Source organism: Macadamia integrifolia, chromosome 6 (genome assembly GCF_013358625.1).
Source record: "Macadamia integrifolia cultivar HAES 741 chromosome 6, SCU_Mint_v3, whole genome shotgun sequence".
NCBI lineage: Eukaryota > Viridiplantae > Streptophyta > Magnoliopsida > Proteales > Proteaceae > Macadamia > Macadamia integrifolia.
This window is the reverse complement of record NC_056562.1, coordinates 25,665,026-25,692,066: the sequence shown is the minus strand read 5'-3', so window position 1 is coordinate 25,692,066 and position 27,041 is coordinate 25,665,026. Positions and strand designations below refer to the sequence as shown.

At 39.6% G+C, this 27,041-nt stretch overlaps 2 protein-coding genes across 3 annotated transcripts; one reads left to right on the top strand and one right to left on the bottom strand.

The window, feature by feature from the left end:
* The first annotated feature begins 1,395 nt into the window (after positions 1-1,395).
* LOC122081583 (B3 domain-containing transcription repressor VAL2-like) lies at positions 1,396-25,307 on the top strand. 2 transcript variants are annotated; one of them, XM_042648763.1, is made up of 13 exons: positions 1,396-1,749; positions 1,906-2,042; positions 16,856-16,937; positions 17,070-17,171; positions 18,345-18,970; positions 19,111-19,207; positions 19,560-19,734; positions 20,314-20,390; positions 20,637-20,951; positions 21,761-21,810; positions 22,747-22,860; positions 23,358-23,425; positions 24,397-25,307. In XM_042648763.1, the coding sequence occupies exons 2-13, from the start codon at positions 1,930-1,932 to the stop codon at positions 25,197-25,199; spliced, it is 2,622 nt and encodes an 873-aa protein (XP_042504697.1). In that variant the 5' UTR covers positions 1,396-1,749; positions 1,906-1,929; the 3' UTR covers positions 25,200-25,307. The 2 variants fall into 2 exon arrangements, with proteins under 2 accessions (XP_042504697.1, XP_042504696.1); XM_042648762.1 differs by having other exon boundaries at positions 20,529-20,951.
* A 397-nt stretch (positions 25,308-25,704) lies between these two features.
* On the bottom strand, positions 25,705-27,041 carry LOC122081584. The gene has a single exon (XM_042648764.1). It carries the CDS (start codon positions 26,710-26,712, stop codon positions 25,906-25,908), a length of 807 nt encoding a protein of 268 aa, XP_042504698.1. The 5' UTR covers positions 26,713-27,041; the 3' UTR covers positions 25,705-25,905.

Here is a 27,041-nt window from a genome sequence, read left to right as displayed (position 1 = left end):
CTTCGTGATGGTAACATCTAAGGTCCGGAAATACCCCTATCTCTCGCCATCATACGATCGTCATATTCTTGTGATGAGACGTCACATCTCTTCACAGCCGTCCAATTCCAAATCGACGGATACCATGAGTTGAAAGATAAGCCTTTGTTGTCCCGTACTTGTCAGTCTGCTTTGGTGTCTTTCTTGTTTCAACTCTTCAATCGAATGGTTTGAGAAAGATGACCATCAATCAGTTCATTATCCAGTGAATCAACCGATCAATTTGTTGAAAAGACACAAATACCCTTAAATACCTTTTCAGCCGTGTTATTTTGGATATAGGGTGTCAATTTGCAGCTAAATTAAGCCGGATTGACCAAAATCGGTTTATTCAGCACGAATCAAACCGAAACCTTCACTATAAGAAAACACATTTTTAATTTATTGGTTTAGTTTTTATTTTGATTTTGGTTTTGGTTTTAGTTTATGAAATCAAACTGGACTGATTGAATGAATCAGATATCAAATCAAACTTGAAAAAAAAAAAAAAAAAAACTGATAAAAATTAGGAAAAGTGATAAAAATATTTTTTATATACATATATGAAAAACATAAACGAACCAATTACTCCATAAGAGCCATTCTAACTAACTGGATAAAATCTCAAACTCAACGAATTCAAAATAGTTGGTTTCAATTTGCCGAGTTATAAAATCAAATTAGACCAGTTGAATGGCGCATAAACCAAATCGACACCTAAAAAAACCAATAAGAAACAAAAAAAAAGTGATAAAAAATAATTATGCGAGAGTTTTCTATCCACAAAAGGCCTCTGGTGCCTACACATAGGGGCATACACCTTAGGTAGAGATACAATGGTCATTACAAGTCCTTGTGTCTGTGCGTTCAAAAACCCTCTCATGGACAAAAAACTATCCCTTTTTTATATACATTTATTAAAAATTAAAATGAACTAATAATAGCCATTGACCAATAAGAACCTGAGAAGAGGTATTAAGATGACTCACCATATCCAAAACCGATTGAAACTAGACTTTGCTTTAACAGTTTGATTTCAGTTTGGTCATTAGATTCATTATCAGTCCAAAACCGATCCAACCCAACTAAAACCGGACTAAACGAACTAAGTAACATCCCTAGATTTGGAGTTACCTCAACTTCCGGTGATTGGTGACGAGGATATATTGGTAATTTTACGGTGAAGTCCATGAGTTGCAAATTTGCATGTGAGTGCGCAGACTTAAAAGCGCCACTCACGGCGCTGTCTTCAGTCGTCACGCCGTATTTGTTTTTCTTTTTCCCTTCCTTTTTTAATTAAATTAAAAGAGAATTCTTAAAATTTTAGAGAGAGACTAGAGAGAGAGAGATAGAACGCAAGTGGGATTGTGGAAAAACGGCAAAGGGGGGGGGGGTGGGAGGTGTTGGTCCGTAGTAGAGTCCGCCCGCGTCTTGAAGTGTCGTGCATGCATTCTGCGCATCTTTGTTCCTCTGCATTTGCATGCACACGCTTCTTTCTCTTTAACTCGATAGCCATCACCGGTTTTCTGCCGCCGGGATTAAGCTCGCTTGATCTGATTAACTCCGGTGGTCGGATTTCGGTCAAACTTAAGTCCACACAACGGAGAAGTTCTAAGGGTACGAACAGTTCGAAGGAGAAGGAAAGGGGAAGAGGATATGGAAGTCGTTGGAGGGTTTGGAAGTGAAATAGAAGACAAATTTAGGGTTTTTCTCTGTGTTTAGGGACGGCAGGTTAGTTGCTTTACTTATATTCTTCTTCGCTGTAATGGATTTTTTTTTTCTTTCAAGTTTCATTCTTTATTCTTGCTGTTTTATTGATCATAGGTCGTTGTTGTTCTGTTCTGAGTCCTAATGTTTGGGGCTATATTTTTCTCTCTCTTTTTTAAGGTTTGTGAGGAATTGATTTGGCGAATGGCGTCGAAGATTTGTATGAATGGAGCATGTGGGGCGGCATCTTCGATCGAATGGAAGAAAGGGTGGCGTCTACGATCTGGTGGATTTGCAAATCTCTGCGATAAGTGCGGGTAATCTTAGCTCATGGCTCTGCTTGTGTTCTGGAAATTCGATTAGTTTTACCTTTTTTTTAATCTGGTTGTTGTGGGAGTAATTTGGGGTTGCCGGTCTTGGGTTTTTTGATCTCGCTACGGTTCCGTCTGCTAATCTGGTTGCAAGGGAAATAAAGGAAAGAGAATGGAATTAAATCAGCATTAGAATGGGAGATTTTGTAATCGTTATCTAATATGATTGTGTAACTAACTACAGAATATTTAAAATCTGATTATGAAATTTTACTACATTTTGCAACCTAGTTCTTTAGATTTGAAGACGCTTTACTTCCGAACCCGTGTATTTTTTCTGGGCGGGGGGTTGGGGGGGGGGGGGGGGAGAGGTGGGTTTAAATGACAATTAATTGTGTTTCTTTTTTCTTTTATTTGGGCTATTGGGGTGGTTTTATACTTTTATTTCGTCTTCTTCTCTTCTACATTATCGCATGATCTTGGGCAAAACGGTTCCTTTTTTCCCTGAAGTTTTCCCCATTCTTCCTATTTATGGAATTATCCGTTTGTTTTCACTTTTTGGGGCTTCCATGTATTTAACATTTTTCTCTATTGCCAAAATCCCCCCCTCTCATATTACCAATAAAAATAATAATAGCTTTATAAAAAAAAAGGAATAATAATAATAATAATAATAGAAAAAATAACAACACTAACAATAAATAAATGATAGTAGTAGTACCAAAGAACACTGCCACCACCACAAATAACAACAATAGTACTATGTAAATATTCATGGTTTACTTATTCAGTTTATTATGTACTGTTTATTTTTATTATTTCCATCTTGTTTCGTGGTACTTTCATTTTTTTCTTAAATTAATTATCTTACTTGACCTTTAGGCTTTTGTATATTTTGGACTTTCATCACGTATTCTCTTGCACTTTGTTTTCTTTTTTGATATGTAAATGAATAGTCATTAATGAACTTTATTACTTGGTGCTACAAGGTTCGACATAAAGTGTTGTAAATTATAGTAAAATATTTTAAGAAAAACAAGGGGTGTAACAGAAATAAGTAACATCTTAAATTTTATTTCGAAATGAGGTAAAATGTCTCCTTCGCCATATTTTTTAACAGAAGTGTCAAGTAATTTTAGGTAAAAATCTTACTTTGTATATTTAGTAAGTTCTGCAGTAGGTTACACAATTATTATTGGTATTGTGGTATTTGTTGAAAAATTTCTATTTTGCTTTTGTTTTGACTTATGGCTTTGCAATGCAGCACATCCAATCAGATTAAAGTTTTATTTTGTTTATGAGAAAGGTAAAGTAAATAAAAAGAGAAAAACTTCTTGCATTACTGATGTTACCAATCATGCCTCACTTAACCATATAGGGAAGTTCAAGAAATCTGGGTGAGTAACAGAGTAGCTCATGTGACTTAAACATGAACCATATAGTCAAAAGAGTCCAAAAAGTAGTACTAGATTGTGCAAAGGGCACAATGTCTGGGAGAGTGGAGGGAAGTTAGTGTAGTGGAGAGCCTGCAGATTTTGTGGCTTCTCTCAGGAGAGTGGAGGGAACTGAAAATGACTGATATGTGAAGTCGTGAGAAATACAATGGATGGTTTTGGCTTAACAAATGTGATTTTATATAGAGTTAAATGGTGAAACATGTAGTATAACCCGTTCAGTTAGGATAAGGCTTACTGTGAATAAAGGATGTTAGCATGTCATCAAAAACTGTCGACTGCACTGAGGAGAAGTTTGATATGCTGAGCAGATTCTTTGGCTCTGTTTTTACTCTGTCACCAAATGATCCTTTCTGATATCGTGGACATTGCTAGGTGTAATTATTGTACGGCTACAATCATTTCTGTCTGTGATGGGAAGTTAGGTTCTGCAAATTCCAACACCTCATTGACTAGTCAGTTCAGTACTATTTTCTAAAGGCTAGTTAGGCCTTCTATATCAGGCTCTTCCTCAAGGTGGGTGTATGGTCCTTGGCTTATTGCCTGAGAAAGATAGGAAGTACTGACACATGGCAGTGTTTGATGGCGTACAACTGCCTAAGGCGGCTCGAGCGGGCATTGGTTTGTGTCACATCATCTGATAATATCTGATTATACATTTTATTCGATGAATAAAAATAAAATAATGCACAGTTATTTCTACTTGATATGAATATAAATAACCATACGATATATAATACATATAAAGCTGAAGTTCTTAGATAATTATAGATAATATTAAGTTATAATGAGAGTGGTTATTTTTTAAGCGGAGACATGGATTTGTATCCGATTATCATCCAGATATCAAAAGCTACCCGAATTCATATTTGATATACGAATTCAAATTGAATCTGGATTTTTGGCTACCAATTTACTCTCTAATTGCAGTGAGTTTCAGTCTCTCACAGTTTGTGCCACTCGTCTCTGAATGAAAGCCACCCAAACTGCCAAACCGTATTCAGCAGCTGGTTAATCCATAGTAAGAGTGGGTTAAGACATGGAGCAATCTATCCCTTGTTGACAGGAACAGTGGGGAATAGTTCATAGAGTTTTTCGTTTCAGCTGCCTGGGTGAATCTCAGTGAGGTGAGGATTATTTCTTCTTTAATTTGCCTCTTAGGCATGCCTGTCCAGTGCTTGAGTTTCTGCTTTAGTGGGGCTTTCTTGCAGAGGATGTCCAACTCAGCATCCAATATTTTTATGCGATGGGCAGCTGTCTTTTTCTTGATTCATTCCTCGGCATGCCTGTCCAGTGCTTGAGTTTCGGCATCAGAAGGTCTTACTGACGATGCCCACTCAGCACCCAAATATCACTTCGATCAAGGCTTTAAGATCTCAGTGAGACAGTGAGCTGTCTCTTTTATTCACCAAGACATCATTAGTTTAGTGGTGATCCATGCTTGTTGATCCATCTATTTCAACAATACGTGGTGCCAGCATCAGTGCCAGCTGGATGGGCAATGCCATGTCAGCTGGTCCATTTCCTACATGGCTACACCATTAATATCGCTCCAATGGAAAGCTGTGGCTATATGCATATGCAGGACTCATGGAATCCAAGCATAATCCCATTCAAAGGCCATTGACCCTTGAATCTTGGTGGAATCAAGGAAACTCCCTCTCTTGGTCATTGTGAGGCCTTCCAATTTATTTTCTACATCCATATGCAGTTGGTTTAGCAAAAGCCTGATCTATCACGTGGGTGCTTGTTGGCTTTAAGAATCTAGCTACTTGCATACATAGGTTGAGTAATGAGCTGCTGTCTTATTTTTGCCACTAGTGCTCATTTAAACACCTTCCTGCCCTTATTCCTTGGTCCCTCCATAGACTTGGGTTTTCATAGAGCAACTCCAAGGGATGATGTGAATTGGGTGTCCAGATTTGAAATCATCCTGGCAGAATTATTGGTGCAGCATTTCACAGTCGGCAGTCCAGGATCATCTTCAGAGGCATTTGAAAACATGACTTGTTTTATAATGGATTTTTGTTTTCTGGACCAAAACAAAATGGAAAGAACTCAAAGAAGGGGGAGAAAAGATGACATGTATTAAGAATTACAGGGCTGGTGGCTTCTAAGTGAAAAGGTATTGCTATTGCACAACCAAAGAATATTGTAGATTTAGGAAAAGTTGACCTGTCCTGAAAGGGAGCTATATTTACTAAGGATGCTACATGGGCCCTCTGCTTCAATGAGGAATGCACAGCTAAACCAGAAACAGCCATCTGTGAATGATAGGCTACAGTTGAAAGAACATGGAGAGTTGCTCTGATTCCATGAATTAAGAGTCTGGACAGTACTTCTGCTCCAATGATAAATGGGAGTTGGGAGAAGGTGTCACCCTGTTGGAGTCTCAATTTTCAATTGGGAAAGTGAATGTTGTATCATTGATTTGTGTGACATATGATGGAGTCGAGATGCGTTGATGGGTCAACTAGCACCAGTCTTCAAATAAACACGTTGCCTGCATTATGGCCCTAGTAAATGCTACTCCCTCTTATTCTACTCCTTTGACAAATTAAGTTTTACTAAGTAATATTTATTTTCTTTGCCCACCTTGATACAATATGCATTAGCTCATTTGCCAGGATATTTTTTTTCAAAATTTCTGATTGGCAAGGGACCTTCGCCTTAGGAAGCGAGTTCGACACCTTTTAACTCCTTGGAACCACTCACCAGGGGTGTCTGGTGCTCTTCATACTTTCGGTTAAAGTTGAATGGTTCTCATTCAACCCCAGTATGACATGGTCCATGCGATTGTATCGTTAGTATGGGCCCATGGGACTAGGTTGAAGGCCTAGATACCCATCATTAGCCCCCAAAAGGGGGGAAAAAATTGCATTGGTTTCTGGAGTTGAGCTTATGCATCACTAATTTGAGTCCTTATCACCATCTTTTGACCAAGGTTTATAATAGCTGTGGATAGAGGCTAATATGTAAAGGGGTGTACCCGGTGCAAGAGTCTCCCGCAGGGATAGAGGCTATTATGTGTCACTTATTATTTGTGGGGGGTGACAAATTATGGTAGGCTAGAAGCTTGATGTGGAGCTTAATGCAAGTGGAATAAATGGAGCAAAATGAACAAAAGGTAGAGAAGACAATAAAACAGCACACTTTCAGTGTTGAAGAAAGGAGATGGGACAGAGAAAAAGAGCAGTGGTAGCTTTTGTGAGGAGAAAAAAATCTCAGTATCCAAATTGCCTCTTCTCTTTTGTGAGAAGAGCTTGTTACAACAGCCACAAATTCTGTTTCTAATTACAAAAAAATGCCATCTCTCACTTATGACACAAAATTACAAAATTACATGAAATCCATACTGTCACCGAGTACAAACATATCCCTTACTAATGTAGGGAGGGTGCCTAGACAACTAGGTTTTCTACAAGGAGTCAATCCACTAGAATAAGGAATACTCAATAGGTCTTGAATTGGGTTGGGTTCAATGTTGTTCAGCAAAGTACAGATTTAACATGCAAGATAATAGACTAATTAACAGGGCAGCAACAGTCAATAATAATCTAAGCATGAAAAGCACATGAACTACTTAAGATTCAAATGGGGATTTGGGGAAGGGAACATAGCAACATGTATATACTAGGTTTAGCACAAATCAATCAAGACACATAATATGATAGGTGAACCGCACAGTTCTCTAAAATCAGCCAGCCAGTAAGGTAAAACAGTAGGGATTTCTTTAAGGAAAACAGAAAATAAATGGTTTGAAAACAGAGATAATTTTCAGATTTCGGTGGGGGAGATAATGGGGGATAATAGGCAGTTAATGGATGTGGAACATGGGGGTTTTACTTACCTTCTTGCTGTCCTGATCTGAGGAGAAAAGAAGAAGATGAAGTCCTCCAAAACAGAGGTGCAGTCCACCTTACTTGACAAGGGGGAAAGTCCAGCTTGATAATATAATGCTCGGCAGCAATCCAGCTTGTTGATGAGGAACTCAGCAGCAACCCAGGTGGGGTTTAGTCGATGGAGATGATCTCCAGTTACTGTGAACAATGGCTGCAACAGTGCAGTAGCAACAAAGAGAATCAAAACAGCAAAAGAGAGAGATGAAAGTTGAGAACAGAGAGAAAGTCGAGAAAGTCGAGAAAGGGAGAGAAGATCGAGACAGAGAGAGAAAAAGAGAGACGAGATTGAGGGAGAGAGGGAAATCGTGGGGGGTTGGGGCTGTTCTTTTGTTTTCAATAATCTTCATTAATTAACCGAAAAGATGGCCAATGGCCTTACACATATGAAGAATAAAATTACCAAAAATAAAAAGAGTTATTTAGGAACTTAATCACTGAAATAATAAATTACCTAATAGACCAATAGAAAGAAATACCTAGTTTCCTAATTATTCAAAATAGTTAAATAATACTATGAATTAAAGTAAAGTAATAAAATAAAACAGAATCTGGTGGGGTCCACAAGGATCTGCTGATTGGGAGAAAAGGGGGGTCGAACCTAGCGCTGAGAAAGCTGGTTCGACTCCCTCTCTTTCCTTATTCTTTCTTGTAGCTTTCCTCCAGCCAAATGGAATGCACATGTGGTTGGGTTTTGCGACTATGCTACTGGTATACGTGGATGTCCATCAACTCTCCCCGGCTTAGAAGAATTCACCTTCAATGAATTATGGTTCATGTAGTACTCAAACAAATTTGGGTTGAGTTGTTGGATTTCTTGCATTGTGATCCAAGTGTTGTCAATTTTCGGACGTCCATGCCATTTGACCAAGAACTCTCTGGAACTTCCTGTGTGTGTGTGGATACAATCCTCTCATCAAGGATTTCCTCAACTTCTTCAGTTCTCCTCGTGACCTTAGGTACAGGTGGTAAGGAGGTTGGGGGAACTGGTTGGGTTGTTCAGCAGTATCATTAAGGGTGAAAGGGAAGTCCTCAAGGTCATCAGGGTAAAATGAGGGAATGGTAGGGGCACTATGGTATAGGACAAGATCTTCCACATTAAAAATGTTACTGATTTCCATACTAGATGGTAGATCAAGGACATAAGCATTGGCACCTATCCTCTTAAGTACCTTGAAAGAACCTGTGCTACGAGCATGTAGTTTGCTCGCTTTTCCCCTAACAAAACGTTTCGGCTTGATTCTAACCATCACCATATCTCTCTCTTGAAACTCTTGTAGCCTTCTGTGCACATCTGCCTTTGACTTATATTGATCGTTGCTTAGTGCTATCTGTCTTCTTATACCTGCATGCAAATCATGTATATGCTGAGTGAAAGACTCGGCTGACAGGGATGTTCTAAAACTAGACACAATTGGGACAAGGTCTATGGGTGCCCGGGGCTGCTATCCTGAACAAATCTCAAAGAGGGACAGACCAGTGGTATGGTTCTTAGAGCTATTGTATGCAAACTCGGCTTGGCTAAGGACTCGATCCCAACGGGTAAGGTGTTCTCCTATGAGGCAACACAATAAATTTCTCAGACTCCTATTGACAACCTCAGTCTGGCCATTAGACTGAGGGTGGAAAGCTAAAAGAAGCGGAGCTTAGTGCCCATTATCCGCCTAGGGTCCTCCAAAAATGACTGGAGAACTTAACATCCCTATCGGACACTATGGTGAGGGGCAACCCATGGTACTTAACAACCTCGTTAAAGGATAGTTTGGCTACTATGGATGCATCAGAGGTCTTAGAGCATGGGATGAAGTGGGCCATCTTCGAGAAACGATCTACAACCACATAAACAGAATCATGGCCTCTCAAAGTTTTTGGGAGACCAAGCACGAAGTCCATGCTAAGGTCCTGCCAATGGGCATGGGGAACGGGTAGAAGAGTGTATAAACCTGTGTTCTACTTTTGTTGTTTGGCAGTCTGGCATGTCCTACACTGACTCACAACTCTAGCAACATCCCTCTTCAGTCCTGGCCAAAAAAATCTGTACTCAAAGAGGGTGATGGTCTTATCTCGACTGAAATGGCCAGCGACTCCCCCGGCATGCAATTCCTAGATCAGGAAATCTCGGAGTGAAGTCTTGGGAATGCACAACTTGCTTCCTTTAAAAAGGAAGCCCTCCCAGAGTAGGTAGTCTGAGCGACTGACAAGGTTACCTCCAGTCAAGGAAGTGAACAACTCACTAAAATCAAGACAGGTGAGGTACTGGTCCTTGACTCGCTCGAATCCTACAACCTCTACACTCATTGTCTGGAGTAACACACTAGCCGAACTCCTAGCATTAGTACAACTAAGGAACATGTTTACTCGGCTTAGTGCATCTGCAGTGGTATTCTCGACACCAGGTCTATGTTTGAGTACAAAAGTGTACTCCAGGTGAAACTCGACCCACTTAGCATGTCTCTGGTTTAGTTTCTTTTGGGCGCTCAGGTATCTCAGAGCCTGATGGTCAGAGAATAGCACGAATTCTTACGGTAGGAGGTAATGTCGCCAATAATGGAGTGATTAGACAACCGCATAGAACTCTTTGTGGTATGTGGAATATCGTTGCCTTGTTTCATTAAGTTTCTCACTAAAGTAGGCAACATAATGTCCTTGCCCTGGGACACCACCTATTCCAACACCAGATGCATCACAATTTACTTCGAAGACTTAAGAAAAATCTGGGAGGTGCAGGACGGGGGTGTCAGTCATAAGCTTTTTAATCTTAGTAAAGGCCTTTGTAGCACTCTTAGTCCATTGAAACTCTTTTTTTTTCATGCAATCCGTGATAGGAGACATAATGGAACTAAACCGATAAATGAACCTCTTGTAGAAAGTGGCTAAGCCATGAAAACTTCGCACTTCATGGACATTAGTTAGCTCAGACCACTTTAAAATCGCTCTCACTTTTTCAGGGCCAGCAGACACTCCTTGGGCTGAAACAACAAACCCTAAGAAGATGACTTGATCACATATGAAGGTGCACTTCTTGAGGTTGACATAGAGTTTTTCTTGTAGAAGCACATGAAAAACCTTCTGTAAGTGATCTAAGTGGGAAGATGGGGTCTTACTGTAGATGATAATGTTATCAAAGTAGACCACTAAGAACTTGCCGATGAATGGTTGAAGCACTTGATTCATTATTCTCATGAAGGTGCTAGGTGCATTTGACAAGCCAAAAGGCACGACTAACCACTCGAAAAGGCCACCCTTCGTCTTGAAGGCTGTCTTCCACTCATCTTTAGGCCTAACTTGAATTTGGTGGTACCTGCTCTTGAGATCAATCTTCGAGAAGATCGATGAGTTGGCCATCATATCCAACATTTCATCAAGCCTAGTGATAGGGAACCTATACTTGACAGTGATCTTATTGATGGCCCTACTATCAACACACATATGCCAGGTGCCATCTTTCTTTGGCGTGAACAAGGCAGGTACTGCACACGGGCTAAGGCTCTCCCTAATGAATCCCTTTTGTAACAATTCATCCACTTGCCGCTTGAGTTCGACGAGCTCTTTGGGATTCATTCGGTAATGGGGTAAGTTCGGGAGAAACGACTCTGGAACTAAGTCAATAGCGTGCTGGATGTCACGCATAGGCTATAACTCATCAGGTAGCTCCTCAAGAAATAACCTCTCAAATTTCCTCAACAAGGGTTGTCCTTCTCTAGGAGCCTCAGTGAATAAGCGTGACCTATCAGTATTACTTTGTATGGCAACTAGAACATAAATCACCCCTGACTCTTGATACTCTCCTTCAAATTGTTGTTGATTTAAAATGTTGAGTGTTTGGTGGGGGTGTGTTTGGATGTACTTCCCTTATGTTCTGGAACGCTTTCTTCCTTAGGGGCACTGGGGGTCAGCCTAATCTTCTTCCCTTTGAACTAAAAAACATAGGTGTTAGACTTCCCATAATTGGTGACATCTCGATCATATAACCAGGGTCTACCTAGGATGATGTGAGTAACATCCATCTCTAGTACATCACAACACACTCGATCCTCATATCCTGCAAAGTGTGGGGAACTAGGCACCTTAGATTAACGGGAATGGTGGACTGATCTACCCAGGCAACCTTATAATGCTTAGGGTGGGGCTCTGGTTTGAGGCCCATTGAGCAACAATGCTTTTGGCGACCACATTCATGCAACTACCGCTGTCTATGGTGACGCGGCAGTTCTTGCCCTGATGACATGTGTAAGTGATAAAAATATTAGTTTCCTGCCAATCATCACTACTCCTAGGTTGTGAGACCATGCATCACACAATACTGAGCTTGAGGTCACTGGCCTTCTCGGCATCCTCATCAGATATGGTCTCATCTAGTCTATGGTCCTCATACTCATGGTCTTGAAAGCCCTCTTAGTCACTTTCTTCAGGAGTCTGCTCCCCCACGTAGAGGTTTCTATTGGGGCACTCTCTAGAGAAGTGACCATACCACGACACTTGAAGCATTATTGTTGCCCACTACTCTTGGGTGCTTCTCCTAAGATTCCTTTACCCCTATTGTCAAATTATCATTGTGGTGCAGTAGGGGGTTTTAGGAATCCAGTTGAACCTTGGGGTGGTTTCCTAAAGTGGGACTCCCTAGCTTGAAAGCTCTTCCTCTGAGAATAAGTTCTCATGGAGGACTCCACATCAAGGGCTACCTGAAAGGCCTGTGGAACGTCTCGCACTAGGTGGGGTGCCATACGTGACTGGATTTCTGAGTTGAGCCCAGTAACGAATCTAGAAAGTGTCTGCTCAACATCCTCTCGAATACGGCTTCCAATTTTCAACTCATTGAACTTGCTCATGTATTCGGTCACAGTCAATTTTCCTTACCTCAGGGTATTCATGTCATTCAACAATTGTAACCTATAGGTGATAGGTAAGAATTCCTTCTTGAGCCTCTCATGCATTTCTACCTATGTTGTGATTGGCTCAAGTCCTAGGTTGGCCTCTTGGTACTCTAGGTCTGTCCAGAAGTCTTCGGCGGCTCCGATAATCTTAAACTTAGCAAATCTATAGTGGACTTCCTCGGGCATGTCATAAAACTCAAAGTACCTATCCATCTGCTTAATCCAATCTAGAAGGATCCTTGCACCAATCTGACCATCATAGGTAGGGGCATCTACCTTAATCATCCGCCTGACATCAAAACCCCTATCATAGTGCTCATAACCCTCATCATCTCCGTATTGGGTATGGTGTCTTGGAGCAGGTTGTCCTCGACCCCTACCCCAACCTCTACCACGCCCTGTGCCTAGAAAATTATCCCCTATCCGGTCATAACCATCAGTGTGGTGGTCGTTGTTCTCTATCTCAGGGCTAGGGGCTCTTGTTCTAGGTCCAGTGCCTAAGGTATTGTGACCTTGCCGTCCGTCTGAGTTTAGGGCATTTGTCTCAACTCTCAAGGGCGGCAAACCTAGTGGTAACGGTCTAGAGACGAGTAGCCTGTGCTTCCCTATCAGCCAACAATGTTTCCCTATCAGCCAACAATGTGTCCCTATCAGCCAACAGGGTTCCCTGTTCAGCCCTACTAGCAGTTAATTCAGCTTGAAGGTTTCTCAGAAACTCTTTGTTCCGATGGAGGACTTTTGCCCATTGATTTGGCTGAATGGTGGTACTAGGAGGGTCAGACATGTCCTAGTATGCTCTACCACTACGGGTGGACATAAAGAAAGAGGGCAGCCAAGGTGTGGTTGCCAACAAAGACTCAACGTCTACTCAGAACGTCCAATTGAGATAGGTAGTTAGCCCTCTCGATCCTAAGGTCAGAAATTTCCCTCTCAAGAATGTGTTTCTGGTGAGAATAGCGTCCAATGCTATTTGTTCCCGCCAAACGAAGGAGAAAGAGGGTATCTTCTAACCTAAGGTAACACTCCTTTAGCTCAGACTCAACTACGGACAGGTTGTGATGAAGGTTAGGCCTCAAAAGACAAAACATGTGAATAGTGACAGTGACACCCAATCATAACAAGACCAACCAATACCATGCTCTGATACCAAGATGATGTAGGGAGGGTGCTTAGACAACTAGGTTTCCTACAAGGGGTCAATCCACTAGAATAAGGAATACTCAATAGGTCTTGAATTGGGTTGGGTTCAATGTTGCTCAGCAAAGTACAGATTTAACATGCAAGATAATAGACTAATAAATAGGGCAGTAACGGTCAATAATAATCTAAGCATGAAAAGCACATGAACTACTTAAGCTTCAAATGGGGATATGGGGAAGGGAACATAGCAGCATGTAAATACTAGGTTTAGCGCAAATCAATCAAGACACATAATATGATAAGTGAACCTCACAGTTCTCTAAAATCAGCCAGCTAGTAAGGTAAAACAGCAGGGATTTCTTTAAGGAAAACAGAAAATAAATGATTTGAAAACAGAGATACTTTTCAGATTTCGGTGGGGGAGATAATGGGGGATAATAGGCAGTCAATGGATGTGGAACATGGGGTTTTATTTATCTTCTTACTGTCCTGATCTGAGGAGAAAAGAAGAAGATGAAGTCCTCCAAAACAGAGGTGCAGTCCACCTTATTTGACGAGGGGGAAGGTCCAGCTTGATGATATAATACTCAGCAGTAGTCCAGCTTGTTGATGATGAACTCAGCAGCAACCCAGGTGGGGTTTGGTCGATGGAGATGATCTCCAGTTACTGTGAACGATGCTGCAACAGTGCAGCAGCAACAAAGAGAAACAGAACAGCAAAAGAGAGAGATGAAAGTCGAGAACAGAGAGAGAAAGTCGAGAAAGGGAGAGAAGATTGAGACAGAGAGAAAAAGAGAGAGACGAGATTGAGGGAGAGAGGGCAATCGTGGGGGGGTTGGGGCTGTTCTTTTGTTTTCAATAATCTTCATTAATTAACCAAAAAGATGGCCAATGGCCTTACACATATGAAGAATAAAATTACCAAAAATAAAGAGTTATTTAGGAACTCAATCAGTGAAATAATAAATTACCTAATAGACCAATAGAAAGAAATACCTAGTTTCCTAATTATTCAAAACAGTTAAATAATACTATGAATTAAAGTACTAAAATAAAACAGAATCTGGTGGATGTCCCCATCACTTACAATGCATAAGATGCAAATAAAATGCCAATGTAAAAGGCCTAAATATTTCAAAATGCATTGAGTTTGATTTACAAATTTAGATGCACCAATTTTACCCTACTACCATCAGAAATGATTAATTTTTCTCGTTCTTGTGTCTTGAGGATCTAAGCAATGATAATACGGTTGAGTGTTTTGAGCTTATTTGATGTGGAAAAGCTTTTGTTACAACTTGTAGAATGTTATGTTGGATTATGTACGAGAACCTTTGAAAGCTTAAAGCTGGGTATCCAATTGGGCCTGGTGATTAAAGATCCCCACGATAGAAAGGCCTGTTTGGTTTCAGGTCTGTCTATGACTCATTTCCATAATGAAGGGGATAAGGTCAAGAATAGAGTTGGGGGGTGTTGGAGGTGAAGATACTCTTACAGTAGGACAAGAAAGCAAATTTGATGTCTAAGGGAGCCAGATGCCTTTGTTTCTTTTGATACACTCAGTTTGTAAGTCAATGGAATAGGGTTTGAATGTGGAAGAAATTTGGCTTTCTGTCCAAAAGGGCAGTGTTCTTTAATGCTTGTGCTTCCACTTACCAAATTGAAAATTCAACATGAAAGAGCTTTGTGATAGAATCCTAGTAAGCCCACCATTTATTTTTTTATCTTACAACAAATGAACTTGAATCTATTTAAAGGGGGAGTTTTTTTTATTTTTAAATTTTTTTTTGGATATCTATATAGAACATATGAAAAATTACAAATGAAAACTGCCAAAAGAGGGGCAAAAAGGTCGGGTAGAGAATGTTTTTGAATGATAAGAAATCTGTTGAGGTATCAGAGCGAGGTGAAAGCAAGATTTTCTACTGGGACATATGGAATCTTATTCTATGAGTGTAATGGATGAGTATTCTATAGTTTCCTTGTCTAACTTTCCAAATATAGGTTGAGCTTTGAAAACAAATTGCAGTTGCAGCTTCCATCTTGTCTTCTGAGAGAGAGACGCTCCTACTCTTTTGGTTGAGATGTATAAAAGACCAAGCTGATTACCAAAGCTAGCATCTGTAGTGCAAAACTCGGCGATCTTCATTCACATTGCTTTAGTTGCAAAATTTAATTGCATAATAAACTTGATTTTAGGGGAATACAAGTCCTTGATCTTAGCTTTAATGTCTTTAATATGATTTAGACCTAGCAGTAGATCTCTCTCACATACCTTTGAATTACTGCACTCTTTTCACCGAAAACAAGGGAAAAAGATTACTGCCTTCTTCCTTCCCCCTCCATCGTTTTATGGAGTGACAACAAATTTTATAGAATGAAGAACAAACCGAAGGACTAATATGGCAAACCAAAATTGGGAAGGTAAATTATCAAACCATCAAAGATTACAACCTTCCCAATGAAAATTTGATACAAAATCCATGTACATCATATTCCTATTTAAGTCACATTTTTTAGACTTTTTCTTTTGTACTTATTGTCATTTGCTTGTTATCGATTGTGATTGTTGTTGAATAATCTTAAATTGTCATGTTTTCTAGATAATCTTGGACATTGTAGTTAAAAAACCTTACATAATATCTGATGTTCAACCTTTTTTATAGTTTATGGTTCTATCTTCCTGATTCCCTCCTGAATCCACAAGCACTTCAATTCTTGCTTCTTGTGGGTGACCTAATTGATGCAGATAAATTTTACTCTAAACAATACCATCGCAAGAAGGGAGAACCAGGTCTAAACTAAGTTCAGTTGTCCAGGCCAGACCCTCCAGTCCTAAATACTCTAGCCCAAGTTTCAGTTAATTCCAGCAAGATGATGGGTCAAGAGTCAAGACTCGAGTAATTTATTGCATGTGTGCTGAAAAAGGAAAAAATTAACTAGTTTCTAAAGTGAAGTCTTATTTCAGTCGATAGGTCAGTTTTCTTTTTAGTTGTGAAAAGACCATGAAAATGTATATTTCATTAATTGTCGAGAAGTCTAGTAGGAATTCATCATAAGAGTTTAGAACCCTCCTGGCTACTCAATGTAAGCTATTGGAACAACATAATTTGAATGAAATCTTGGCTTTGCCTACATAACTATGAGATACAGACTTGGTTGGTGGGATACATTTTTTCTATGTATCATATATAAGTATGCCTTTTTGATCTGCAAATTCTCATTCTTTATTCACTTTCACTGATCAAGAATGAAATGTAGCAACAAATTTTTCATTTCTTCTACACAGATCATAACAATCACAAACTTTCAGTCCTTTGCCTCTATCACCAGGATGCAATACAAAAACTTCTTTTATTTGTGTTATAAAAATTTAGTTAGATGCTAAAGGTTATAAAATTTTAACATCTTTCCTTTTGGTTAATTTTTATTTTGGCATTCTTTGAATTCAGGTCTGCTTATGAGCAATTAGTTTTCTGTGATGCTTTTCACTCAAAAGAATCTGGTTGGAGGGAATGCAATTCCTGTGGCAAGGTAAGCTGGCTTGTGTGTGTGTGTGAGGAGAGTTTTCTTGTGGCATGTGAGCTGATAGAGTGATAGTGTCTGAGTTTCTCCTCTCCATCTTTCTGATCTCTCCTGTAGATCTAATTTGTTTAGTATTGGCAGCTTCTCCATTGTGGATGTATTGCTTCAAAGTATGCACTTGAGCTACTTGATAATGGGGGTGTAGAGTGTATTAACTGTGCAAGGAGTTCTGGACTTTCTTCTGTAAGTCAAATATGCATCAAACTTTTGAAACCATTGGTTGTATGCTTTGATTAATACTCATTTATCTACTTCTATTCATGTGTGGGTTTCCCCAGGGGGGGGGGGGCATCTGTATTCGGCTTACAAATTTATCTATACACTGCTGAGGGTCTATTTTTCTGTTAATTGGAGTTCCGGGTATGGGTTTATATGGATTCAATGAACCAACATTAAATTTTGAAACATCAGCTGACCAATTAGTCCTTGGATGTAGAAATAATATAGAAATAATAAAGATCTCTTTCTCTAATAAAGAAATAATAAATAATTGTTTCTGGATATCTCAATTGGTCGAATTCCAAGCAATTATATCCTTCTGAGAAATGCCGAAGGAGATGAATACTTTAAGATCTAATTGAAGAAAGAATCTGACGAATCCAATAGATAGGAATAACGTATATAATGAAACTGTCTACGTTTTTGAGAACCCTTTGAATCACTACTTGATTCAAATGGTTCTCAAAAACGTTAAAGGTATACGATTACAATTCCAATTCACTTCGTTTTTTACTTCAACAAAGATATATTTTTTATTTTTTATTTTTATTATTTTTTCAATTCTACTACGTTTTAGAATACCGATATTTATATATTTTTTTTTGTCTTTTTCATAAAAAATATCTTTAAATTATAGAAGTATAATCTATGATAGTAATTAGATAAAATAGCCTCCATTTTCTTGTCAACTGATACCTGAGAGAACATAACTGGATACCAATACCTCTTCTAATACTTGGATGCTTTTTTCTCTTATCGTGGATGCAAGGAAATTATTTATCATCGTTTGATTTTTTGTTTAAACTTTCAGTTAGTACCGTTGGTAATCAATACTATCCTTGAGGAGGATAGTATTGTTTTCCCTTCTCTGTTGCCAAATGGGGGAAAATGAAACGTCAGTAATGGAGATGGATGAATGTATAGTTTGGGGAAAAACAAGGTATTCCTTATAAAATGACTTTATGTGACAAAACTGCAGCCTAGGTTTGTCAACAATTTCCTCATATTTTGGGGGATAAGCTTTATTGTGGTACTATTAACTATGTTATTTCGATCCTTGTCCTGCACGTATTGAATTTTGTGTTCTCTGGTTCATTAACCCTAAACATTCCTGACCCTTCCTAAAACTTCATGCAGATCCCAAGTGATGAAAAGCCATATGGATTTGGTACATCCACAGCAGATAATGTTGGTGAACTACGATCTACTTCTGTGGACAATAAAATTGATGCTGATAGCATTGATAAGAGGAGGCTTATACAGTTGGGAAAATGTATGGAGGCTAATGGGCAAAGCAGCTTTCATCATTCTCAGAAAGATGACACAAATGAGTGTCTTGGGCCAATCAAACGAGAACAAGTCATACCTCCTCTTGGGGAATTAGGAAGCACAAGTTTTTCAAATTTAAGTCACGCAATCATCAAGGGTGCCAATGATATATACAACCCACTGTCTCAGACATGCTTGAATATCACATTGGGTGCCCCTTCAGCAAGTACAACTCTTGCACTTGCTGCTCCTAGTGTTGTTGATCGAAGGGACCAGAGTAAAGCACCCTCTTCTTTTCAACAAGGGCAAAGATCGCGCCAACTTTTGCCCAAGCCCCTGAAGATGGGTCCAGGCACAGGGTTGGAGACAAATAAAGACATGCTTCCTCAGATACGTGTTGCAAGACCACCTGCCGAGGGGCGAGGGCGGAACCAATTGCTTCCTCGTTATTGGCCAAGAATAACAGACCAAGAACTGCAGCAAATATCTGGAGAGTATCCATGATATATATATATATATATTTTTTTTAATTTTAACTGAACTTACTGGATGAATTACAACTGCTTTTTATAAGATACAACTTGCTGCATGCTGGTGTTACAAATGTGATTTCCTTGACTTCGTTATCTTCAAGTTCAAATTCTACTATTGTCCCACTGTTTGAGAAGGTCTTGAGTGCCAGTGATGCGGGCCGAATTGGTCGTTTGGTACTCCCAAAAGCATGTGCCGAGGTAAGTTTCAAAAACTATGTAATTATCAGAGGATAGTAATTACATTCATTTTAGTTACTTCCTTTTTGTGTGCAAACTCTCCCTCCCTCTGTTGCTGTCTCCATTCTTTTTTTCTTTTTCAAATTGTGAAAAATGAGGTTTCGGGAAGTGCCAACCTTTGTGTTGATGCCCTGACATGTGTGGACATGGCTAGAGAATGACAAATAGGAGTGTATTTTATATAGTCCGAAAGTGTGCACTTTTCTAGCTTTCTGCCCATGAACTCTATAATGAGAATCACTTTCTTTTTTGCAAAATTCCTTTGTTGGCTTTGCCAGCCTATTTCTTATTCGACATGAAAATATATACGCAGGCTTATTTTCCACCAATCTCTCAACCGGAAGGCCTTCCATTGAAGATTCAAGATGCGAAGGGCAAGGATTGGGTGTTTCAGTTTAGATTTTGGCCTAATAACAACAGCAGAATGTATGTGTTAGAGGGCGTAACCCCTTGCATACAGTCAATGCAATTACAAGCTGGAGACACTGGTATTTTTCATGGCCTTAATGGCTTCTGTTATCAATCTTGCCAATGTACCTCTCATTTCATAGCATATTCTTTAAGGTTTGATCAGAAGAAGGGAAAACTCATTTCAGTGAGAATCATATGCTTTTTGCTTGCTTTAACCATTCCTTTTGATGCAATGGTGATTGATTCTGTTTTTCCAATGGTAGATACTGAGGCCTTGTGCTGTTTGTTTGATTGACAACCCTATTTGAATGGAGTGTAACTATGTAAGCGGTACTTGTTTTCTAGGCTTGGGTATGATTATTGTTGTTCTACAACTCCAGTAGTGACTTTACAATAGCTTTTCAATTGATTCATGTAGCAACCAAGTAACACCTGTGTCATAGTTTGCACTTAGAAGACAGCTACTATGATGGATGTCAGTCTGTAGGTCCAACAAATTGAGTAATGGTTTAGGAATCTTAGTGCATGCTTTGAAGACTTCCTTATTAGGTGCTAGCTTTCTCATTTTCAATATATAATGCAATCCTTCAGCTGAAGCCTGATATTCTGTATAAGTGATGCCCTTTTTCTTCTGATTTCAATCTTCTTTATTGCAGTAACATTTAGCCGGATTGATCCAGAAGGAAAACTTGTTATGGGATTCCGAAAAGCATCAAATTCTTTACCTTTGCAGGTAGAAAGACTTCTAGCTTCATATGTCTCTTTTCTACTGCCAATATCTGCATCCACCCAAATTAGGAGTTAGGAACCACCGTCAAGCTTTGTGTTAGCACTGTAACTTTTAATTGATATATAGTTATTAATTAAACAGGACACCCAAATTTCTGCTCTTCCTAATGGTCCACATGCCAACGAAACTTTCTTTTCGGGTGTTATTGAGAACCTACCTATAATAAGTGGTTACTCTGGCCTTCTTCAGTCACTCAAGGGAAGCACAGATCCCCACCTAAGTGCTCTGTCGGAACATTTAAGTTCGGCTGATGCGGATATTGGCTGGCATAAAGGTGAGAAGCATGGGAGCAAGACAAATGAGAGCTTGCAGCAGTCAATGCTTGGTCCCGAGAAGAAAAGGACTAGGAACATTGGATCCAAAAGCAAGAGACTGCTCATAGATAGTGAAGATGCTTTGGAGCTGAAGCTTACATGGGAAGAGGCACAAGATTTACTCCGCGCTCCCCCAAGTGTCAGGCCTAGCATTGTCACGGTTGAGGACCAAGAAATTGAAGAGTATGAGGTGAGTAATATTGTTGATTCCTTCTTGAGATGTACATATCCTTATTAATTTTATTGTACTAGAAATTTTTGTCTCCCTATCTCACATTTGTCTAGATTGTAGCAAATGGAGTCATTCTGTTTTGCTGCTTTTCCTTTGTGAAAGAAACTACTTAGTAAAGATAGATGAATTTGGAGGCTACATTAAGTAATTTCCTCAGTTGACACATAGAGACCATTCAGGCATTCACCAATCACCACGACTTCATCCGAGTCTCACTTTTATAATTCACTGTATGCATAGATATTTTTTGCATGTGCCCATGAAGAAATAGGTTCCTTCATGGTGCATCTTTTTGAGACATAGGGGGCTGCTTTGTTTAATAGACTGTTGGATTTGTAGTCTGCCCTTCAACTAGCCACATGCCAAGTTTGGAGCCTCTTCCCAACTTTTAGTTCAGGCACAAAATGTGTTGAAATTTTACATTTGTATTTTCATTAAAGTTGTCAATGCTTGCCTTTCAAACACTTTTTAGAGCCTCACATTGTCTCATGGGAAGACGCACTTGTGCCAAAACGCACCAGACTGGTAAATGTTGTGACAACACCCACAAATTTTGAGCCCCATCAATCCGTCACATGATAGATATTTAGTTTGTTGCGTCTCTTCCATCAGGCACATGCCTCAACCTTGCACTTCAGGTGCTAGGAGGTTTTCACGCCTTGCATGTGCCTCTGATATGTACTTCGGTAAATTTCTTCATCCTTCATATTGTTTCAGTATTAGGTTATTATTCTTCCTTATGTTTTGGTGTTATTTCTGGGATACAGGAACCCCCAGTTTTTGGGAAGAGAACAATATTCACAGCACGATCATCTGGGTAAGGTTTTCATGATTTGTTCCCCCCCCCCCCTCTCCTTTTTCTTTATTATATGCATGGTTCAAGGAATCTGATTGGTCAAATTAGCTGATTCAGATTGTAATCGGACGAAACTGATTCTGATTCCTGCCTCTTTTTTTTTCAATCGCTTTGTTTGATGTTTGATCTCCATTTTTTGCCATGATTTCCTTTTTTTAGTCCGTAAAATAGCATGCAATCTTGTAGCATAAATTCCAAGTTTATCGAATAGAATACTCCAAAAAATTCAGATATTGAGAAATTTTTGCTTCTTCTTTCCCATTCAAATTTCTAGGGTTCAGGCCAATTCTGATCTGATTTGGATTGGAATCAGTGGAGGTCGATCCTGTCGCTGATTCTGTTTACTTGAACTGTGATTATATGCACATAACTAAGCAAATTCATGCAATTATAATGGCACAATTTGGCTTTAGTCTGTCTTTTTTCTGGATACATTGTGTTGACTGGACCCTTCTATTATCATCTTCTCCTTTAAAGTTTTTATTCTCTAGATGTTGAGGGGGTAAACCACGAAAGCTTGTGAATTTCCACTTTTTCATTTTATTTTATTGAAGGACTCTTGTTACTACCAAGGACATGAAACTGTCACTCTGATGCTTGCAGGACATAAGCCTGACCACACATCTGATTGATAGGTCTTCAAGATGATTTTGTAGTTTGATGTTTTACTCGATTTTATAATCCTTGTCTTTTCTTTTACCCTCCATAAATAGTTGCGTAGATCAGTTGGTTAGGATTCATGGAGCATCACTTTTTCCATGCCTCATGCATTTTCCTTTTTCAGTTCTGCATTCTTGGAATTCTTAATTTAAGATAGTCCCGCTTCCTCCTCGCTTGTTTGTCTGTAATCCAACCTGTAGAAGTTTAATGCTTGGTCTCCTGAAATTTGTCTTCCAGGGGGCAGGATCAGTGGGCTCAGTGTGATAGTTGCTCCAAATGGCGAAGGCTCCCTGTGGATGCTCTTATTCCTCCAAAATGGACATGCACAGAGAATTCTTGGGATCCAAGCAGGTCAGTAACATGTTTGTTCTGCAGTGCTTTTAAGAGCTGACAGACTGTCGGACCATTCATGCAAAAAGGTCAGTGGTCCGGTGGTCAAACCATCCAGTCTGATGGTCCAATGTTATAATTACAAACATACAGCAGTGTAGGGGTTAGCTTCCGGTGCCTTAATTGAGAGGGGTCTTGGGTTTGACACTCCCTAGGTGCAGCTAGACAGATGATTTACTTTTTTAATAAGGGTGCTCCTGAAGGCTATGATGTTTCAATGGTCCAACCGTCCGGTCTGAAACAATCTGACAATTTGTTAACCATTCAACTGTTTTAAGAGGGCACGTGGTCAGAGTGATGGAATAGATTTCTCTGGCTAATAGGCATGGTCCAATCATGGTCTGACCACCCAGTCCAATGGTCTGTGAAAGCATTGATTTTCCATGTTGATACTTTTTGTGGAAAGAGGAACTAATTGAAGCAAATCTCTCTTTTGTTGGTTATGGACGTGCCCACAGGAGTTCATGTTCTGCATCAAATGAGATGAGCCCAAAGGAATTGGATAATCTTCTCAGATTGAATATGGGTATGAGACTGCCTTTATTTTTCTTAAGTTGATTTGTAGGAGCTGTAGGTTTTAAATATTTTCCCCCTCTCTAGTAGTGCCTTCATATATGTTGGAAATGTAATTAGAGTAGTATGTTGGGATTATAATTCCAAAAAATGTATTAAAGCTACTGAAGGACTTTGTTTGTATAGATCTTTACTATCAACTCAAACCTCTGATTGTTGATCTTATGGTGCTGATGAAACTTTTGACTAAAAAAAAAAAAAAAAGGGATAGAAATAAGGTAACTAAAAGGAAAAAAAAAAAAACACTTGCTAATATAAGTTGTAAGTTATCCAGAGAAGGTGCTTGCTCGTCCTACTGGTAAAGTCTGTTGGTTGTCACAGCTCAGACTGGGGATTGGATCCCTATTTCACTTCTCTTCTTTCCCCCTATCCCTTTAAAACCCTAAGAGTATTATAAAATATACAGAAAAGAGGATCTAGTAGATTAGAAAAAATACTGTTAATGCCATCGACAAAGCATATATTTAAACACATATTTTATCATTTATCCCTAACATTACTTTATAATCTATATTTAACAAAAAACTTTATAAATTTCTTTATTAAACTGTATTTCTTTGTTCATCATTGTAGAAAATTAAGACATGAGACAATCTGCTGTTGTTTTAGAGGAGGGCTTATTTTGATATGACGTCTTGTACACTGTGTGCTGCATTTGCACTACATTTGGCTTGTGATGGGTTTTCACATTTACCAGCTGGTTCGCTTTCCAGGGCATAAAGTAACTGTGTTTGACTGGAAAAAATACAGAACTCATGGGCCACCTAGTTATAGTATTGATCACAGGCATATGGCATTGTTAAGATGCTTAGTGAGTCATATGATATCACGCCTTTTGCATTTGTTGGGGTGTCTTATTCAGATGGGTTGGATGTTTGAGATATTAGCTGATGAATCCCCTCTTCCCTCTTAATTGTTACGCAGATTTCAAAAAGCGTAGAATTATGGCAAGCCATAAACTAGCCCGGGAACGAGAACCTTCAGGCTTAGATGCTTTAGCCACTGCTGCAGTCCTTGGAGACGGTGGTGGTGACTCAGGCACACCATCTGTTGCTACTACCACAAAACATCCTCGGCATCGCCCCGGATGCACCTGCATTGTGTGCATCCAGCCCCCAAGTGGGAAGGGCCCTAAGCACAAGCCAACATGTACGTGTAATGTATGCATGACTGTGAAGCGCCGCTTCAAAACCCTCATGATGCGCAAGAAGAAACGCCAGTCAGAGCGTGAAGCTGAAATTGCCCAGAAGAAGCCCCAACGCTGGGGCCCCAAGGACGAAGTGGAAGTAGACAGTGCTTCTAGAAGTGTATCGCTGCATTTTGATCCCTCAGACAATGAAGCCAGGCAAGCGACTGAGTCAGAGTCCGGTGGCGGCCAGAATAGAGTCCTTGAAGAGAAGACTGCTGAGTCCAGCAAGGGCCAGTTAGACTTGAATTGTCATCCAGATCGTGAAGAAGACATGCAATCAATGCGCATGAGCATGATGAGTCTTCTTCAGGTGGCAAGCCTTCCTCTGGAGAAGTACCTAAAACAGAATGGCCTCACAAGTTTGATATGTGAACAGCAGCAGCAAGCAAGCTTGAGTTCCCATGCACTGCCACAATCGAATGAGAGCGAGGGTAGGGTGCCTGATGAGACCTATTTTGCTTCTACAGGTCAGGAGCGTGAGAGCGGAGGTGATGAAGGTTATAGCGCCCCAGATCAAGTCACAGCGGATCCAGTATGAAGATCAAGTTAATTTTTTTCCCTTATAGTTTTGTGTGGGCTTCCCCTTTTTTTTTTTTTGTTTTTTTTTCAATGGTTGGAGGGGTTGGGGATGTAAAATCACATTACTTCAGCCATGCAGAAGAGTTTTTTTTTTTTTTTTTTTTCGTCTGCCATATTTCTCATGTAAATTAGCAATTTAGTTTGCTTCCTTTTGTATTGATGAAGTATAGAATTGGTGTGTGTGCATAAATCTAAAGAAGAAAGTTTGAATAACAAAGACAAGGAAAAGAATGGTGTTTGACACCAATGTAACAGTATAGTCTTGCAGTTTTATAGTTTGTTTCTGGAAAATGATCTCATCTGACCTAAGAAATCTTTTCTTTTGTATCATTGTTATCTAATTAAAAAGAATATCCAATACTATTAATTGAATATTGCAAGCTGACATTGAACATCTTCTCAATTGAGAAACCATTTCTTTTGTATCAAGTATACAAGTATTCAAAAAAAAAAATCCACAAGAATTGATTGAACTTTGTAATTTTCATTTACTTTGTGCAGAAAAAAAGATACGAACAAACTAATACAATTGGATTACAGTTTCAATTTGATATGGGTCATCATCAAACCTTACAAACCAATCTTTCCATTCAATAAAAGAGAAAAGAAAGCACCCCAATTCAATCCTCAATTTCCTAAATTCAACTTTGGTATGTAGACAATATTCAATTCATTTGTTTTGTAGATTCAAAGTCAGAATAATAAGAGTTCTGGTACAAGAGCTGCGGATTTAATAGCCAAGAGTTCTTCATCTGTTGCAGAGCAGTCTCGCTGTATAACTGAGCCTTTACCAAACAAAAGTGTGTACAGAAACCAATCGATGGCGAACCCACACGGCAAGTCTTGAGTATATAACAAGCTGGGCTGCAATTCACACCTTTCCCTTGAATCACTATCCCCCAAGCCCTTGTGTTTGATTCCTCCCCTCTTCCTTCACTATCTTCTTGGTCTTCATTCTCGTCCTTGAGTTCTTCAACAAGTATGATTCCATCAGGGGTTGAGCACTCCCCTCTTTCTTCTCTTTCTTCCCACCTCCTCTTCATGAACGGCCACTCCTCAGCCACCGCCTTCTCTCTGTTCAACCGCGTAACCTTAGCCTTCCCATTCTTCTTTGAAGAAAACAAATGAAACAAGAATGGAGCTTCTCCGATGTTCTTCACAATATCAGTCACCGAATCTCTCATCCACACATCGAGTGTTTCAGATGTGATCTCTCCCTTTTCGGCACCACTACTCTCTCCCCTGCTGAAACTAAGATTCTCATTCACTACAGAAGGCATCGGCGGAAGCTTCCAGGCATTCCCTGTGGTTCTTATCTGAGTCTGCTGATAATTTGACTTGAGCACCGCTAGTGGGGGGTTTCCCCTGCACGAACAGCTCCTCTGGGGTTGTCGCTGCTGCTGATCGGCTCTAACGTTAAGATGAGAGAGGAATGCGTTTCCACCGCCACAACGCAGGGCTGCGCAAGCCATCTTATTCAAAAAAAGAGATAAGAAATCGATGAATTCGAGGTGATCTCTTTCTCTGCTACTGAAAAATCAATCTGCAATCGAGAGACTTCGAAGAACAATAAAAACCGTATCTGCGATTCAAACTTCTGAGAGCAGGAAGATGAAGAACTTATAGAAAAAGAGGGAGAGAGAGAGAGAGAGATATTGATTCAGAGTTGGAGACAAACTGGGATTGCTTCTTGAACGATCTTCCTATATCTGTTATAAGAGAGAGAGAGAGAGAGAGAGGCGATGAGAGAATGAGAGAGAAAGGAACGAAAGATTGATCCCTTTCTCTCTCTTTTACGTTT